The sequence below is a fragment of the Osmerus mordax genome, chromosome 15 (genome assembly GCF_038355195.1).
Source record: "Osmerus mordax isolate fOsmMor3 chromosome 15, fOsmMor3.pri, whole genome shotgun sequence".
Lineage (NCBI taxonomy): Eukaryota > Metazoa > Chordata > Actinopteri > Osmeriformes > Osmeridae > Osmerus > Osmerus mordax.
The window spans coordinates 6,997,989-7,014,970 of NC_090064.1; the positions used below are offsets into that span (position 1 = coordinate 6,997,989).

The 16,982-nt window shown below is 44.5% G+C and overlaps 2 protein-coding genes across 7 annotated transcripts; both read right to left on the bottom strand.

Moving 5' to 3' along the window:
• Positions 1-1,176: 1,176 nt before the first annotated feature.
• Positions 1,177-5,365, bottom strand: LOC136957556 (pancreatic alpha-amylase-like). 3 transcript variants are annotated; one of them, XM_067251574.1, is made up of 11 exons: positions 5,213-5,365; positions 4,814-4,907; positions 4,551-4,697; positions 4,082-4,273; positions 3,682-3,912; positions 3,454-3,587; positions 3,124-3,246; positions 2,842-2,944; positions 2,556-2,677; positions 2,308-2,433; positions 1,177-2,125 (listed from the first exon to the last, which is right to left on the bottom strand). In XM_067251574.1, exons 3-11 carry the CDS (start codon positions 4,575-4,577, stop codon positions 1,936-1,938), a joined length of 1,248 nt encoding a protein of 415 aa, XP_067107675.1. In that variant the 5' UTR covers positions 4,578-4,697; positions 4,814-4,907; positions 5,213-5,365; the 3' UTR covers positions 1,177-1,935. The 3 variants fall into 3 exon arrangements, with proteins under 3 accessions (XP_067107675.1, XP_067107673.1, XP_067107674.1); XM_067251572.1 differs by having other exon boundaries at positions 4,814-4,987; XM_067251573.1 differs by lacking the exon at positions 4,814-4,907.
• Positions 5,366-6,093: 728 nt separating this feature from the next.
• On the bottom strand, positions 6,094-14,299 carry rnpc3 (RNA-binding region (RNP1, RRM) containing 3). Of its 4 annotated transcripts, none has more exons than XM_067251759.1 (16): positions 14,267-14,299; positions 13,704-13,894; positions 13,551-13,598; positions 13,330-13,439; positions 13,084-13,170; positions 11,789-11,900; positions 11,072-11,140; positions 10,772-10,908; positions 10,347-10,472; positions 9,844-9,998; positions 8,372-8,554; positions 7,589-7,683; positions 7,297-7,355; positions 7,029-7,161; positions 6,659-6,731; positions 6,094-6,176 (listed from the first exon to the last, which is right to left on the bottom strand). In XM_067251759.1, the coding sequence occupies exons 2-15, from the start codon at positions 13,863-13,865 to the stop codon at positions 6,663-6,665; spliced, it is 1,545 nt and encodes a 514-aa protein (XP_067107860.1). In that variant the 5' UTR covers positions 13,866-13,894; positions 14,267-14,299; the 3' UTR covers positions 6,094-6,176; positions 6,659-6,662. The 4 variants fall into 4 exon arrangements, with proteins under 4 accessions (XP_067107860.1, XP_067107861.1, XP_067107858.1 ...); XM_067251760.1 differs by having other exon boundaries at positions 6,101-6,560; positions 8,372-8,551; XM_067251757.1 differs by having other exon boundaries at positions 6,101-6,560.
• Positions 14,300-16,982: the final 2,683 nt, after the last annotated feature.

Below are 16,982 nucleotides of genomic sequence, written 5' to 3' on the forward strand. Positions count from 1 at the left end.
TTGCAGACACAAAGAGAACAACAGCGTAAAAAAAAAAAAAGAGGATAGCTTTTAATGCTGTTGAATGAATAAAATTCAATACGAGGCCTCTCTGTACCATTGCTGAGTCAGATCCCAGATGGGTGATGGCTAATGATACACGCCCCGTTTGAGATGGATTACCACCCAGCGTTTACAAAGACGAAGGCCAGCGTGGCCATAATACAAACACAAGTATGTCCTTGTGCTTTAGTCACAGGGGTTCACCAAGGGAACACTTCCTTCCCTGTCCTGATCACATCCCTTTATCACACGGCCCTGAGAAATCAACAGGCAGGATTAATATATTCGCCTTCGATTGCAGTGTCCACATTTGTACCGCCATAAATACTTTTACAGCCGTGCTAATGTTACAACGGGGAATGAGCAAGGTTGCCACGGATACGAGGGAACGGAGATTTAGTCTACGACCTCAGACAGAGGGGAGAGAGGGACGAGCGGCCAACGCGGGCACGGCCCGTGTTGGCCCCCGGTGCGGTCTGGGTAGGAGCGCGTTGGTGATGCAAGGTGCGTTTCAGAGCAAGGCTTGTGAAAACATGCCTCAATGTAATGGGCCGCTGTCAAGACCGATCTCTGAACATGTGTAGTGTTCTCATATCACGGCTTGGGTGGCACAGTGTGTAGCGATCTAATGACAGGGTGTCTTTGAGGTATGGTGTACTAGATATGCAAACCCATGTTGTATGTGGGAGACCCCTAGAGACCGATGTCTTTAGTAGGCACTGAGTTATAGCATTAGCAGAATGTTCTTTGAGTAACAGCAGTCATCAACTGAACAGATTCTGTCTGGAGTAAAACTGATGAGCGTAGTAGTACAGTAATCCTTTACTGAGACATTAAAAATCAATTATTAAAATGAATGACTTCACATCAGTTTTAATTGCTACTCATTCAGACAACTTCATGAAACTTTCAGGGTTCAAAAAGGTATAAAATATGCATTATGCATAGTCAAGCCATCACCGACTCCATTATGAATAAGCACACCGAGGAAATTGACACATTCCCTCTAAAAGGGTGAGTAAGACAGAGTGAGTACATGCGGTGACTGAGCGCTGCTCACACAGGTAGACTGGTAGACTGTCCTGCCTGGTCAGCTGGAAGGTTTGTTGGATTGCTTTCGACGACTTTAATAGAGATCAAATCTATGAATTTGTATTTTTGTATTCTTTAATTTTTTTTGCATGACAAAATAGTGACAGTCCTTTTCATTACATATGACCACGTCGCAGTAGGTAGAAATAAATCCTAATTAAGGTAAATGCAAAGGTTTTTAAACGTGCCAACATCTGATTCTGAGAAGCTTGAGGCTGGTGGGGATGATAACAGCTGTTCTATATTAACATGCATAATACATCCACTAATGTCGGTGGAAACACTTATTCGAAGAGACTGGTTTTATGTTATTCTGAACCCACTGAATATCAATAGAGACATACAGTACAAAACACATTATTATTGTATAACTATAGTGGATAATTAATCTGGAACAGTATGTGCATTGCCCCTACATACTGGGCAACTAAGCCACAGCAATCTAGCAGGGAACATTATGACATATCTGTTGTCGATTTATCTTAATGCTTGTTTCTTGCATCAGGGCATTGCTGCTCATCTCGGAATTATGCAGTCTTGTTATTCCATGGTGGTTGTGAGCTGTCACACTTTACTTTCAAGGAATCCTTCGATAGTCTAAAGACGTTCAAGAGCAATTCACTATAACACAATTATTCGTACTCGGAAAATGTCACTTACATTTAGATTTAGAAATGACAATGTAAAATGTAAGGTTTGGGTTAAGGGATACAGTAGTTAGTTTGATGTTTGCTCATTAGTTATCGGAGCATCTACATAGAGCAAATCTAGAGAGAAAACTAGAGTGAAGTCGTTGTTAGATCATAACCTGGAGCCTGTGTGGATGGCTATGATTGGCTCGTGGTCACGATGACTGATGTTGAAGAGGGCCCTTCCCTCTCCGTCCACTGTCACCTGTCTCCCAGAGCAACGGCACCCATCCTTCTCACCCGAGATGACATCACAGTAGGTTCCTCGCGGAAGGCCGGTGAACAGGATGACATCCAGTGGACTGTAAATGATCGATAGGATTTGGAGGCCTTTAATAAAAATGTCTGAAGAGATTTTCTTTTCCCCCCTTCATGAAAATCAGAGACATATGAACTATTTTGCTCTAAGTTATGCCGCCTTGGTGATTTTGTTGCAGATCTGTATGTGGGTGAGTTCTGGGGCGTTTATGTTCCAAGTGCTCACCAATTATCGTTGTTGATCGCTATGAAGCCGTGGCCTCCTCGTCCAAACGCAATCTGGTTGCTTCCGTTGTCCCACCAGTTACTAAGGGGCTCCCCATCCACAACGTTACGAAACATCACCATGTTTCTGATGTGAGACGTGTGTATCAACAGGCGAGTCCGAAAAAAAAACGCATTTCAGATTAGGTTGACCTCTGTGTACATCAACGAGGTCAAAATGCTTCACTGTGTGACTTTTCCAGGTATCACCTGATTGGTCGCCATCTGTGCTCACACACCCACCCGTCCCCACAGCTGCCGTCGGATTGGATGGGAACCGGTTTGGTTGAACCGTCAGGGAAACTGGGAGGACCCATCCAATCATTCTGGTCCTGACAGGGGCAGATCCGTCATTACAATGTCATTGCAATGTAATGATAAGGTGTTAATCACGTCAAGAGAGGAATGTAATTACACGGGGATGAGGGCAGAGTGGATTGTAATGGCATGTCACACTTTAGGGTGAACTGTTTACATGTGACCAGACCTCCAGTACCTTTCCATCTGCACTGCAGCAGCGATCCCACCTGTAGCTGGACATCACTCTGGCACGTCCGTAGGGATGAGCCAGCATAAACGCGGTGGCCATTTTGTACATTCTGAGGTGAGCAAGCAAGCAAGGAAGGGCCATCCTCTCACAATTCCTCTTATGAAAAGTATTTTAGGATCGATTTCAGCAATATTACAAAAGCAAAACAGCATCTGAAACAGCCGTACGTGTCCATGACAAGGTATCAAGTCAGCGAAAACAACTGTGGATGAAGAGAAGGTCCTCTACCTAGCTTCCCGGAAGGTGAGTATGGAGTCGCCCCCAGCACCGTGCCCTCTCTGGTTGTCATGGTTATCCACAAACACCAGGGCTTCATCCGACGGCATCAGCCCACATCGTTCTCCCCACGCCCTGAGATAACAGAACAGAACATCCTTCTCAACACAATATCATTAGTTTAATATTGAACATTTTGCCACTCTGAAGTAAAAAACAAACAAAAAAAAGGACAAATAATGACATTAGACCACATGGCAGCCCTTTGTTTTTTCCTTTCATTCCAAAATAAGACTAATCAGAAATGAGCTTGACAACATGTGTCCTTGTGATGAGATTTACTTGAGGTCACACAGTTTTCCTCCATTCCATTTTCGGATAACGGAGCCGAGCTTGGCACCGTATTTGAACTCCGTAACCAGGCCCAGCCCAGAGTACTGGCTCGCAGTTACCGGCTCTCTGCCCACATCGATCACCTGCAGAGCCCATGCGTGGATGCAGTTACGCCTTCCAGTGGTTTTCCCACAGCATTTGCAAGAAATTCAAATCACAACAAGGAAGGGCCCTCACCTCTTGGTAAATGAGAGGCCGAGAGTCCACGGGGAACCATGTCGTGTTGAGGTTGTGGAGGCGTTCGTATATGGCCTTCAGGTCCTCCGGCCACATATGTTTACAAGCATCCACCCTAAAACCTGCGACCCCCATGTCCACCAGCTTGTTCAGGTAACCTGCTATCCTATCACGGACATGCTCTTTTTCCTGAGCAAGGTCAAGGAGCCCCACCAGACGACAGTTACGCACCTGTTAGGACGTCCGAAAAATACAGCTCATTGTTTAGGGCGGTATCTCTGCCGCTTGTATCTGATGAGAAACTAATTCGTGCAGGGAGAGTGGAGACTGCATCATTCTCCATCTATGTCTAGCAGGTTTTTACAAGAGGTTATCTCTCATCTTTTTCTTCAAATGATACCTGATAAATGTCTTGGTAACTCTCAATATTTCCACTGCGGGTCGTGCATTTGTCATCGTTGAAGTGGGAAAAGGAGTAGGGCACAGATGGGAACTCCCGGGTGCCGGCGTTGAAGTATGAGCCGCAGGTCGAGCGCCCGCCCGCGCCAGACGCACACATGTGATTGATGACTACGTCGGCATAGATCTTCACCTGCAGGAGCGAGTAAGATCACTGCAGCACTCACATGACTACTGTGGTTATAGTAAATTCCCTTTTGATGCCGACCTAAAAACAAAATATTTCCCATTTGAAACCGTATTTTCTTTTCGTAACAAACTACACCAAGACACTACACCATTGAGAAAAATCAAACCCAAAACACATTTTGATGCATTACCGTAATTGACCAACTGTGAAGCTAATTTTTCAGTATCCCTAACATTTAGTAGCACTCCCTGGGTTTAAAGTCAGAGGAGGGGGCCGTTACCCCGACATTGTTGCACCGGCAGACCATATCACGGAGCTCTTGCTCTGTTCCAGAGCGGGAGCACAGGTTGTAGCTGACAGGCTGGTTCCTCTCCCACCATGGCCTCCAGGGGTTAGTCACTACCACATTTTCAGTCGGTGGAGAGATCTGGCAGAACACAGGAGAGCTATTTGCAGGCGATATCCGACTCAGAATACGTCACTGTAATTTGGCCTGACGTTACAGCATGCTTCTTCTGAAGATCTGCATTGCCAAATACTTACTTGCACGCCATCGAATCCATTGGGGGCTAGGTATCGCTCGCATTCCTCAGCAATGTCATTCCAGCGCCACTCAAATAAATGAACTATAGTGGAGCTGCCCGATTTAGTGTGGAAGTGATAATGGGGCAGGCTCAAGCCAAGACCAAGAGCAAGAAGGCACAACTTAGTTTTTACCTGGAGCCATTAAAAACACAATTGTTCAGAATGAGCTGTCACTGCATAAATAGTTAACGCTAAACATCGAAAAACATATACTGAGTTTATTAGATTCTTGGAATGGCCCATAGATAGGCCGATAGGGTTCATGTTAGATTTTAAAACTGTTTTCTTCCTCCTGACACGCAGACTCGAACATATCTGTCAACTAACGTTAAATAAAAAGTGTTCGGTGTGACTCACCTTCATGTTCGGCAAACTTTCAAATCCATGTAAACCAACGTCCACTTCGTTGACGGAATAGCCCGTCTTATTAAATCAATTTCCCCATAAAAGGCCAACGGCAAGGAGCCTCCCACCCTTCTCAAACAGAGTCCCGAAAACCTCCCTTCGGAGGTCAGTATGTGAGTCTGGGATATATTCATCAGCATGATGCTAATGCAAACATTAGCACAGCCAAACACTAACCTTTGCCCTTGTACAACTAGCATTATGGGAAATTTGGTATAGGCTAACACTTTTAATAGAAACATTTAGGGTATATCAAAAAAAAGTTGTGTATACCTCTCAAAACTCACAAGTATCAGTACACAAAATAAATTGTCACATTGTAAGTAAATATATTTAATTGCAGCAGTGGAATGGTAAAAAAAGAATCTGCTTTAGCTCCAATAACCATACAACAAACAGTTAGTCCTGAGTCTAGACATGTAGAGTACAGCTAAGCCATTTCAGTCTGGTATTTCCCACAGACAGCCGTTTGTTTGAGCGTTTGTTTGCGCCAAGTTCTCAGGACTTTCACTATGTTAACACCACCATCTGATACAGGGCTGTGGAAAGCCAGTAGCCTTCAACTCAGACTGCACTCTTGTCTATTTATTTTCCTCTCTTCCCTTATTAAAGTTTAGAGTTTTTGCACGCTCACATCTTACTTCTTAGGGTTACCTTCACTTCAAGGTGTTTTTAATTAAGTGTATGCAAAATTAAGGCTGCTTAGTGAATACACTGTGGGCCTATCCTTCATTATATTAGCATGTAAATATTTTTGTTTAGTATGGAAACAGACTGACAATTTATTAAATCACATTAAGTAATGTACAAGAAAATGAGGAGACATTCCTTAATTGAACCAAATATTTATTTAAAAAAAAAAAAAACAGAAAAAAACACTCCATACAGTCTTCAGTTTAGTGTCAGCGATCGTCACCTGCGGTTACGAATCAGATGAGAAGATCATGTAGAGCTGTTCGCTTCACAGATATTTCACTAAAATACCCTTCTTTCACAGCAACACTTAGATGTCAGGGGAGCAGGATATTCAAGAAAGACATAAAACCTGCATCCTGTGTAATATATGCAAGACTGAGCACATTTACTAAACGGTGTGAGATACCGTATGTGACAGAGCTCAGAACTGTTGAGACCGATATGCAATCTGCTAACTGGCATTCTAACTCAAATGAGATGTTAAATGTTTTCAGTGTGAGGCTGGGTTCATGGAAATCACAGTTCTTTTAAAAGGATATTTCGCAATAAGGATACAAACGGTTCTGCTGGGCCACAATATCAGGGCGCAACTTGACATCAATATCTTAAACAAACGATAATACGTTTTACATTAGTTTGACATCAGACCGTCCATTTTACCAATGCTAAACGTCAATGGAATCTTTCTCTGCGTTTCCTCACCTGTTCAGCGTCGCTTCGGTCCCTTCTTGGGGTCGGGGGCGTCTGGTTTGGGTCTGGCAGACCTGGCAAACTGCTGTGGGTGCCGGTCAAGGTCTGGTACGACTCATTCATAAACACAGTGACAGTTCCACTCGCACAGATCAGGCCTTGCGCCTGTGTCAAAAGTGGTAGGGTCACGATGGTTTCGTAGCAGTTTTAGACTTCAGGCTACGAATCCCTTTCTGCATAGTATTACCATAACGTTGCGCTCCACTACAAGGACTCAAACCATAGAGTACAGCAGCCACCTTCCAAGTGCCTGTAAAGCAAGTGTGTTCTCATTTGAGGACTTCTCTCTGTCCCCGTGTGTATTTGTGGGTTGAAAGGATACCACGACGAGGGGCTTGTCGTACAGGACGTACCCGTTGGTGTCCCTCAGGGCTCTCTCGGCGCTCCGCTCGCTGGGGAGCCCCACGAAGGCTTGCCCTTTCATGCGGCCCTCCTTCATCAACACAATGTCAAACCTGGGGACGGAGAGCAGAGCGGGGGAGGCGTCAGTATCCCGTCTGACCCCCCCCACGTACAGGGTGACGAGCTGCTGCACCCGTGTCAGGCCGTGGCTGTCTCTCCACAGAGGAGAAGGGATAGAGGCTACGTACATGTTTCTCTCTGCTTCCGAGGAGAGGTCAATGTATCTTCCATAGATGTACTTCAGGTCCTAGGAAATAATATCAAAGAGAATGAAAACTGAAATGTTTTTATTAAAAAATATATTATTTTAGAGTGTGGGTTACAATAACATGAGCAAATGAGATTAAATAAAACTGGAGGGATAAAATAATTATTAAGAATTTGGTGTAAAATTGAACCCTAACCCCTAAAATAAAAGGTTTGTATCGTAAATTAAATTAAACAAACTGGAAACCAAATACAGTCGTATCAAAGACTTACTTTCTCCTCAACTTGCTTTCCTATGTTCTTCACGTATAGTCTGCAGGTCGGCTCTCCCGGTTCATAATTTTTAAACACAGACATCCTTTTTATCTCTGAAAGAAAAAAAAGTATAAGAAAAAAAAACATCACACACTCCTAGTTTCACTTCAAAAACCATCTACAAAAGGGATCACAGAGGTGCGTCTACCAAAATTATGGCAATTCAAACTTTATTTCAACCTGATGGTAACAACTGAGTCCCTTTCAAACACGTCTGATGATTTAACAACAGGGAGGCACCGGTACAAAAATCACTGGACGATCCCGATAGTTATAACATAATTGGCAAATATCGATGTTTGACATGTCTGTAACTTTCTTCACTGTCATAAATTCAATAAAGCTGTTGCTTCTGATTAATTAAAATGTATTTATTGTATTTCTTCATATATATTTGAATAAGCGAAGACTTATACCCCTGCAGGCCAATTAATTGGGTGCATCTCTAACAGCTGATTAAGATTTAATAATTGATCTCAAAGTTGAATGATCTTCTCTTTGATCCCTACCTTTAACAAGTACACTGAACCCATTTACCTTTGGAAAGAACTAATTGAATCATAAATTCATGCGTTTTAAAAAGGTAGGAACACAAACCTAACTCAACAAAAGATAAAAGATAGATGATCGGTTGGCCCTCACAGAAGGTAACGCGCGCGTGTTTGTTTGACTGTGCGTTCTGTGTGTGAACCCCAGGAAGAAGATCAACAAATAAAAAGCCATCTCCATGTGTGGCCTTACCGTCTCTCGACAGACGTCCCCTCTCCAGATCCTTCCTGGAGATGACGTCAGAGGGCAGGTCCTCGTCTTCCTCGCTGTCCTCCTGCCCCTGGGGAGAGGCCTGGGTGGTGGGGTAGATCTTCCCGAAGCCCTCCCCCGGGTCCTCCTGCCCTGCTCCTGGGGCCTCCTTCTCCCCAGGCTCTGCTGGGACACACACCACCACATCAGAATAATGGAGGTTGGGGAGAGGAAAGCAAATATCCACAGAGGGAGAGAGAGAGATGTAGGTGACCCATGCAAGTTCCAGAGAACTAACAATGACTGGTTCTTCACCTGGACGCACGCCCATTTTCCTGTCCCACACTGAATAATCGTATCTTATACAGGGTACACAGACGTGAGGCAACTAAGACTTGTACTATAGAAGTTATTAACTGGAGCAGAATTCTGAATTTTCACCGGCAGGTAAAATGCAGTTGGAATTGAAATCGTAGATTTCTCTCTCGAATACACACAGGGCCCAGTAGATGGAATTACCAGGCGCAGCCAGCCTATACAAATCCTGTGGAAAACTTGTCACACACAGATATAGCGTCTGGTGCAGTGTGTGTGTGTGTACACGTGTACTGAAGCAGAAAGCCAGTGCTGGTTCTGATAAAGTGTCGGCATAGACCGAGATCCCTCGTATCCTGCCCCTTATCGCCCCCATGCCTCCCCAGTTCATTTAAATGGTTTGTTTATCAGTTCCTCCAAAAACTAAAAGACTAATCCACAACTCCCTCCCTGGCCCGGTTTGTCTCGATGTGCTTTAGGAAATCTCCCGCGTTTCACTTTGAGATCTGTTTTACTTCCCTGGGTGTTATACGGGACAGCATTCCTGGAAAGAGAAGAGTGCAGAGAAGGGAGATAAGGACAGCGGGGATGGAGAGGAGGACAGGAGTCCCAGATGGCATTCCCCCCCCACAGATAATAGCAAGGCACCTTCATGCTTCTATAATGTGCGCTTCGGATGGAAACACGCTCCGTCTCGGACACGGCAGCGCTTGGACGACGGAGATGTAAAAAAATGGGTCCCATTTGTGATCCCGTTCAAATGGTTGATTGTATCCAGGAGCTAATGACACCCTTACCCCCCTCCTCCCAGTACATTTTGCTGCGAAGGGCCATTTCAACTGGAACACTGCAAACATTCGACATCTGAGGCGGATCATTTTGTTTTACCTTTTAAATGTAGTTGGACTCGTTTCTAGTATAAATTGAGTCTAGTGACTCAATTGAAGTGAACAACATTTTTAAGAATTCTTTTTTTAGAGAAATGTCTTACTGTACTTGCAGCCCACGGTACTTGTTTAAAGAGTAAGCAAGCTCATAACTAGAATTTTTGCACTTAAATCTGACAGGGTGTTTTTGCAGTGTGGTGGTGACCAGGATTGTGGTACCGAGTGCTGGGAACCAAGGATGACTACTAGTCAAGAGGGACCACTGGACTCTACCTTCGTTCTCATCTTCAGACTCCGCCTCTTGGGTATGGGCTCCGCCTTCCAACATGGCGGCCGTGTCCGTGGCGATGTGGAACTCGATCTTCTTGGGGCCGCATGGCAGCGGCTGCTCGAACACGTCGGAGGGCTGCAGGGCCGGGCCAGAGGAGCTGGAGGAACACGCAACAACGCCGTTACTCTGGGACCAGCACAGGGGTGTCATCAACAGGGGTTCTGAGGGAGCGCTAGGTAACAGAGTCACAAAGCACTGGGGGGGTCTGGGGTATTTATAGTTCCCACACTCCTGTTTGGGGCCTGATCTGTTTCAGTGTATCTCGGGTAAAGTGTCTGCAATCTCAACGATGCATTGATTTCATTTGTATTTTTGTTACCGTCTTGAGCCTTCCTTTGTTTATTTTTATTCCCCCCCCCCCAAACTTATCCTTGGCCTATAAACATACTTATTTTCAGAAAATCCCGTTTCTTTGGAGAGCCGACGTGCATGAACAACTAGGTACCTCTGAGAGTCTGGCTTTGGTACGAAGAGAAGGTCCTTCAGTTTGGGTTTCTTTCTCTTGGAAGACACTTTGGCTCTCAGGGGCCTCTTGCATGCCTGGTTAACCAGCCCCATCAGACGGATAATTCTGGAAATAGCACAATAGCAGTATGAACCGTTTAATCAGCCCAGCGATTCACACACAGAAAAGACAAAAACAACTGTTGATACACTGAATACCACATCGCGGTAAACCCTTAAATCAAAATAAGAAGATGACTGATGTATAATAAAACAATCTTCTACACAGATCTGTGAACCTAAGACAATACTCGGAATGTACATAAGCAATTAATTGCTTGTTAGAAAAGCGCCATACAGATAAAAAGTTTGATTTGATACAAGCTTGGATTTGATGGGTTCATTGCCATGGTGGTGAACGCTCACCTCTCCTTATCCTCATCGTCGCTCTCGTACTCCGAGCCCTCCCCACTGGACTGGTCCACGTCGCCCTCCGGTAAGGGGGGGTAGAGGGGGGGGAAGGGGGGAGGCATGGGGATGGAGGGAGCGACAGGAAACTCGACCTGGGAGAAGAGGGAGGAGTTAGACTCACAGGGAGGAGTTACGCTCTCACAGGCATGCTACTGTGCTGGGTAGGAATCTGGGTCAGAACCGCATGAGCAGAGAAACGCTTGCTCAGCGCAGAGGACGATGTCCGTGTCGGGGAATACGATCCCGTGTACTTACCATGGGGGGTCTGGGTGTGACCGGGCCAAAGGGACATGGCAGGTTCATCTTGTTCATTAGATGAAGAACCTGCGAAAGAGGTCAAATCAAAACCAACACACATCTGTTTTGCAACGGTGACTTATTCAGTGGACTGGTTCAAAACAATGCTACTGAGTTAAGCCCTGGTGGCAGGGGTGGGGTGAATCTCTTCTTAGGTTGGGGACAGGAGTCAAATAAGCTAAGGGAGAAAAGGGAGTTTCAAGTATGGCAGTCACAGTTTCTTCTGAAGCACACCAGCGCCCCCAACAGTCCATTGGTGGAAGCAGCATGGATACACTGTCGGCCTCCCACCAGGGGAATGTTAAATCCATAACTCATACCGCCCACTTACCGTTTATTATTAATACTTGCTCTCCCAAATTGAAATTTACTGTGCATATATGTCTGCCGTTTGATCTTGGAGGACTTGGATGCGATTCAAAAAACAGATCCTTTTTGTCAGATTTAGCCTGCTAGCCTTGCAGGCTAAATCTGAGACTACAATTCACTCCAATCTGAGCATATCTGTTTACAGGACAATTGATCTGCTCAGGCTGATATATAAATATGTATCAAATCAAAAACAACCTTCCAGAAATAAATATGTTGTATGAGCTTAAACCCCCGACATGAACAAATAAATAAAACAACATAAGAAGATGATGTAGCAGTTATCTCTTTGCAGAATGTACTCACCTGAAAGTAAAACTTCGGCACACTCAGAAGAGCATGTGTTATGTTTGCCAAAGTTCCATTTGATGGCGGAGGATATAAATATTTTAGACTGGGATTTGCTTGAAATTTCAACCTGGGATGGAGGGGAGGGGACGCAGGTGAAAAAGGGAGTATTAGGTACACGAGAAAAGTGTTGGGCGCCTACAAACATTCAACAACACATAAATAAATACTGATAAACAGAAAATGTCAAAAATAATGAGGACACATACATATGTATGTGGGCTACTGCGATTTTGAGAGTTCCCCCTTGAAAAAAAACATAAATAAAATAAACACCAGTTTGCCTGCCAGATACATACTTGATATTGAGTACAGATACTCAATATCACACACTACCTAGTCAGGGTCACTGAGAGAGGGAAGGTGGCAAAGTTTGTATTTTCAAGTGATTTCTGTCTGCCCAGGCCTGCTAGGACCAGATCCAGATCAGGCACTGTAGGGACGCATAACTAGCACTTGTGTTGGATCCTTATGTGCTACTGTAGTGTGTACTAGTGTTTTTAAATGTTGTTGCTGTATAGTCTGTCATTTGTTCCCGTATAGTATTCCTGTATAGCATTGTTATTTGTGTTACTGTCTAGTGTGTCACTGAGTTCAATTGTTTTGTTTTTGTATGTACAAGCCTGTGTGTTTGTATTGGTCATTTTATCTGGACTGCAATGACACACAATTTCCCCTTGGGATGAATGAAGTACCTGCCTCCCACATACACATGGAGCAAGGCTAAGCACTCTGCCTCGGTGAGCAAGTGCTGCATGACAGCAGTGTTGTGGTTTGTTTGGAAGTGGAGGGAACACAGCCGAGCATTGTCGACCTGCTCTCCCATCCTTCCATTCAACTGCAACCTTGCACACTCTGTCTATTCAGAAATAGATAGAATACAAACACTCGCTTTTCTGTAAAGAACCCGGTACATCCTGTTTCTTCATCCTTCCATAAAGCAACTCCATAGACACGACTCCAACCAATCAGCCAGCCAGCCAGCGATGAGGAGAGTCTCCATCACAGCCCACCTGGAGCCAGTGACGGGCGGGGGCCGGCAACCTGTCAGGTCTGGGCCAGTGCCCTGGCCCTGGCCTTCTAATTGGACTGGAGCCTGGTGACAGCTCAGTCCTCAGGCAGGGCCTCGTCACCCTCCAGGCTACACACACACACGGGAGGCCACCACCCTTTCGGGATAATGGGGGTGTGTGTGTATGTGTGTGTTGGTGAGTGACTCAGTGACACACAGATAGAGAGAACACAGCGCTTACCCAAGGCTGGGCGAGATGCCTGTCTCTATTACTGGGATACTTGGCTTTTTCTCTTGTTTCTTCTTGTCATCTTTGCCTTCTTTGACACTGAAGGAACAGGAAGCACGCTTGCTGCATTATTCATGAACGCATACACATACCGTGTACTGTATATACGTGTGTGGGTGCGAGTGTGTACACAAATACGTCATTTCATGTTAAATTAAGACCACTAAATGTCGATGGTTAATGTCGACAGGTTCTCACCTGTTAGAGACTGGTGGGTCTTTCAGCACCGTCACGTGCTCGTGGTCTTCAGCGAACTCTGCTACCAGAGTGTGGTTGAGCACCTGCAACTGGTGAAGCCTTCTAAGAGCCTGAAAGACATACACGTACTTGAGTATGCTCTCTATGAGCGAAAACTACAAACACAAAAAAAAACTACAGTCAAGTGACCTTAACAGTTTTGACGTAACACGACGTGTTACCTTGGCTGCTGACCGCTCACTTCCGAAGGTTGCAAAAGCTGTGTGTTTCTGAAGGGAAACAATTTAGGCTTGTTACATGGGCTAGTGATGTATTGTTGTTGATAGCCTTTATAAAAATAGGCCGTCTGCACCAAACATCCGGGTTGGACCTACCAGTAGTCCTTTATCTGATAAGACTCTGACAGACACAGCTCCAAAGTATTTCAGGATATCCACCTTCTCTTCTCGAGTCAGGTCATCGGGTAAGTGACGAATTATAAGGGTTTTACTCTTCTTTGTATTAACAGACTCATCGTCATCCTTGTCTGCCATCATGCTTTGGGGAAATGCAATGTATAGCAGACCTTTAGACAGGGAGAGTAAGACAGGGGAAGAAAATACTAGAAAGACTGCTTAATGATCTATGGAGGTACGATTAAGCTGGACCAGTTGTGTCTGTTCAAGTCACTATTTCACATTAACATAATATTAAACGTTAGTCAAACAAGCGCAAGCATCAAATCAAAATGAGCTAGCTAGCATAATAAACCAGCGGGCTAACGTTTGATTAGCACCCTAGTTAGATGGCTACACATAGCTAGTGCTAGTTTTGTGCTAGCAAAAGCGCTTCCGAGCTAACAATGCTAGCTACCCTTTAATAGTACCTTAGCAAAGTTGCTAGATACTTAATGATATACCCGTTATAAATAAAATACCCTTTAGAGATTTTTGCATACCTGATTGCTGGTTCCGTCTTGTTTGAAATAAGCATGGCGATGGCTTCCGTTCAAAACAATTGATAATTGGATCCTCATAAATTTGACCGCCTACAAAGTACCCAGTCATTGGGTCAAAATACTGTCGATCAGGAAATCTTTCACGTTGTACCACTGTAATTCTACCAATAGAGGTCACCATATTCGAAAAAATAACGCTACCGTCTCAAGAAAGATTAATGACATAATAGAAAAGTAATGTATAGCCTTGGCTATGTGTATGCTTTTATGACATTTTAATCTAAAATGAGCTATGCTCAGATTTATTACTGTACACCCCCACCACACACACAGACTCCGTTAGTCAAGCCTTTTAGCACATGTTCATTTTCCTCATTCTTTTGGGCCTAACAAGGCAACTGACTCTTGAGTCACTTGCTAATTCAGAATTATTAGTTTAATTATTTTTCCAAACTGGAATTCGCATTAAACAAAATAGCTGTTTGAAAATATATATATATTTTTATATCACATGTATTTTATAAATACAACATACAACAATTACTACACAGAAATCGTATATCTGCGTATAAAGAGAACATTCAATTGATTATGTACAGAGAACTGTGCCCCAAAATCTCCACTGGGTTCTCAAGGAGCCTCCAAATTCCTGCTCAAATTAAGTCTTTTCTTTGAGGACAACGCAAGGCATTCCTCTCAGGGGACACAATGCCCCCATTCAGCCTGGCTGGCTCTGAAATTTCACAGGTGAGGGGAGGAACGATAGTCATTTGATCCCATCCTACCAGGCTCTGAGCCCAGGCAGGGAGAGTTGACGTAGAGTGAGGAGGTTGGGGTGGGGTGAGAGAAAGGGGGGTGGGGGTGAGGATGAAGGGAGGACAGAGACAGAGGGGAGAGGAAGAGCAAGAAAGAGAAAGAGGAAGCAATAAAATATAGGAAGAAATGTATAAAACATCTAGAGGTCTAGTGGGTAGGAGAAAAACATCAGTGGGAGAGAAAGAGAGGTAACATGTGTGGAGGGGAAAAGAAAGCGACAAAAAGAAAATCATGAAAAAGGAAACGATAGAGTGAATGTGAGGGATGAAGAGAGAGGAAGGGACAGGGCCCCGGGCCTATCTCAGTCCGATGGGTTTCCATTCGGCACACAATTGAACCACATGGATGTACATTTGAAAAGCAGAAAATGCTTTCATTTTCCATTGTGTGTCGTCCTCTTGGGTCTTGGGGATAGCACGGACAGTGACCCGGCCTCAGGAAGACTTGGCACTTCTCAGGAAGACTCTTCATCCTGGCCCAAGATGGAGATGTTTGCTAGTAACAAACATCCATTTGAGAGTGCAAGGACAGGGAATCACACTAATAGCCCTGGCTGCAGTAAAAGTGTGTGGCTGGATCAACAACTCGAGCAGGGATCCACATTCCACATGCAGTAATTTATAGGACAGCTCTAGAACCAGACTCCTGTCCCTGCTTGAAGCAAGACCACGTATCTTAAACATTCACTGTCCGACACGTCTGGTCCATCCTAAATCCAGCACAACTGTTTCTGGATCTTTCTCCTGATATGAGCTGATGTTATACAGTATACTATACAGTATTTGTATATTTGTGTGTAAATGGCACTAAACAAGAACTTGCCCTTGATAACTTTACATTACAACAACAGTACGATTACCGTGGCGATCTATAATAGGGTGTGGAAAATGTTTACGTATGCTTCACATCACAACACTTCATTCCATTATTCCCAAGACAGAGAGCCATACACTTGGAAGATGATACTTGTACAATGAGCTGTCTATAGTTTCTCCCCTGAGATAGAGTTCTTGTGGAAATCCTCGAAGAGGTCACCATACCATCTACATGGGCTTCTGTCCTGGCTACCTCCTCTCTCACGCCCTCACTGGCCCTGGAGGGAACACCAGGACCTGCCAGACAGTAAACCCAGGTAACCTTCATCCTTTCTGGCTTTAAATGGTCTCTTTCATGCAGGGGCTCTGAATAGGCCACCGTGGCCTAAGAGGTAGGGGCCAGTGTGTTTATAACGGCCTTTATGGAAACCACAGTCCCAGTCCAGAATGCATTGTCCTTTCATTAGCCAAGGAAGTGTCAAGAGTGTGGGTTTCCATGGAGATTCAGCTGATTCACAGACAATCAGGGATTGTTGGATTGTTGTTTTAACACGATGAGGTCTTTTTTTTTTTTTTTCAGGATTTTGAATGATTCCCTTTTCAGTCGCGACCGTAAACGTATCCCTCTTTCTTTTTCACTTCCGCTCGCACTCTGTGTGTGTGTGTGTGTGCGCTTGATTGAGTGTGTTTGTGAGTGAGCGTGTGTCTGTGTGCCTTTGTATGTCGGGTCTGTGTGTGTGTGTGTTTGATATAGAACTTCTCTCAGATTGGTGTGGAATGCTGGTGCGTTGTGAGCTAAACTCGCATACCCTGACTCCGCTCTCTCCTCTCTGCTATCAGAAGACCTGGCTTTTCAAAACAGTTCTGGAAACGGTTAGAGAAACACTGAATGCTTATTTACAGATGACAGCGTGTCAACACTCTGACAGACATGGCTTTCAATAGCATTTATGGCCTTGGGTAGTGGCTCACCTTACCTCTTTAAACAGACAACCTGGTGTGGACCATTTTAGCATTTCCTCACAGAGCAGAAGGACGCTTAAAGTGGGAGAATGAGGACAAGTTTGTGTTGCAAATCAGTCTCC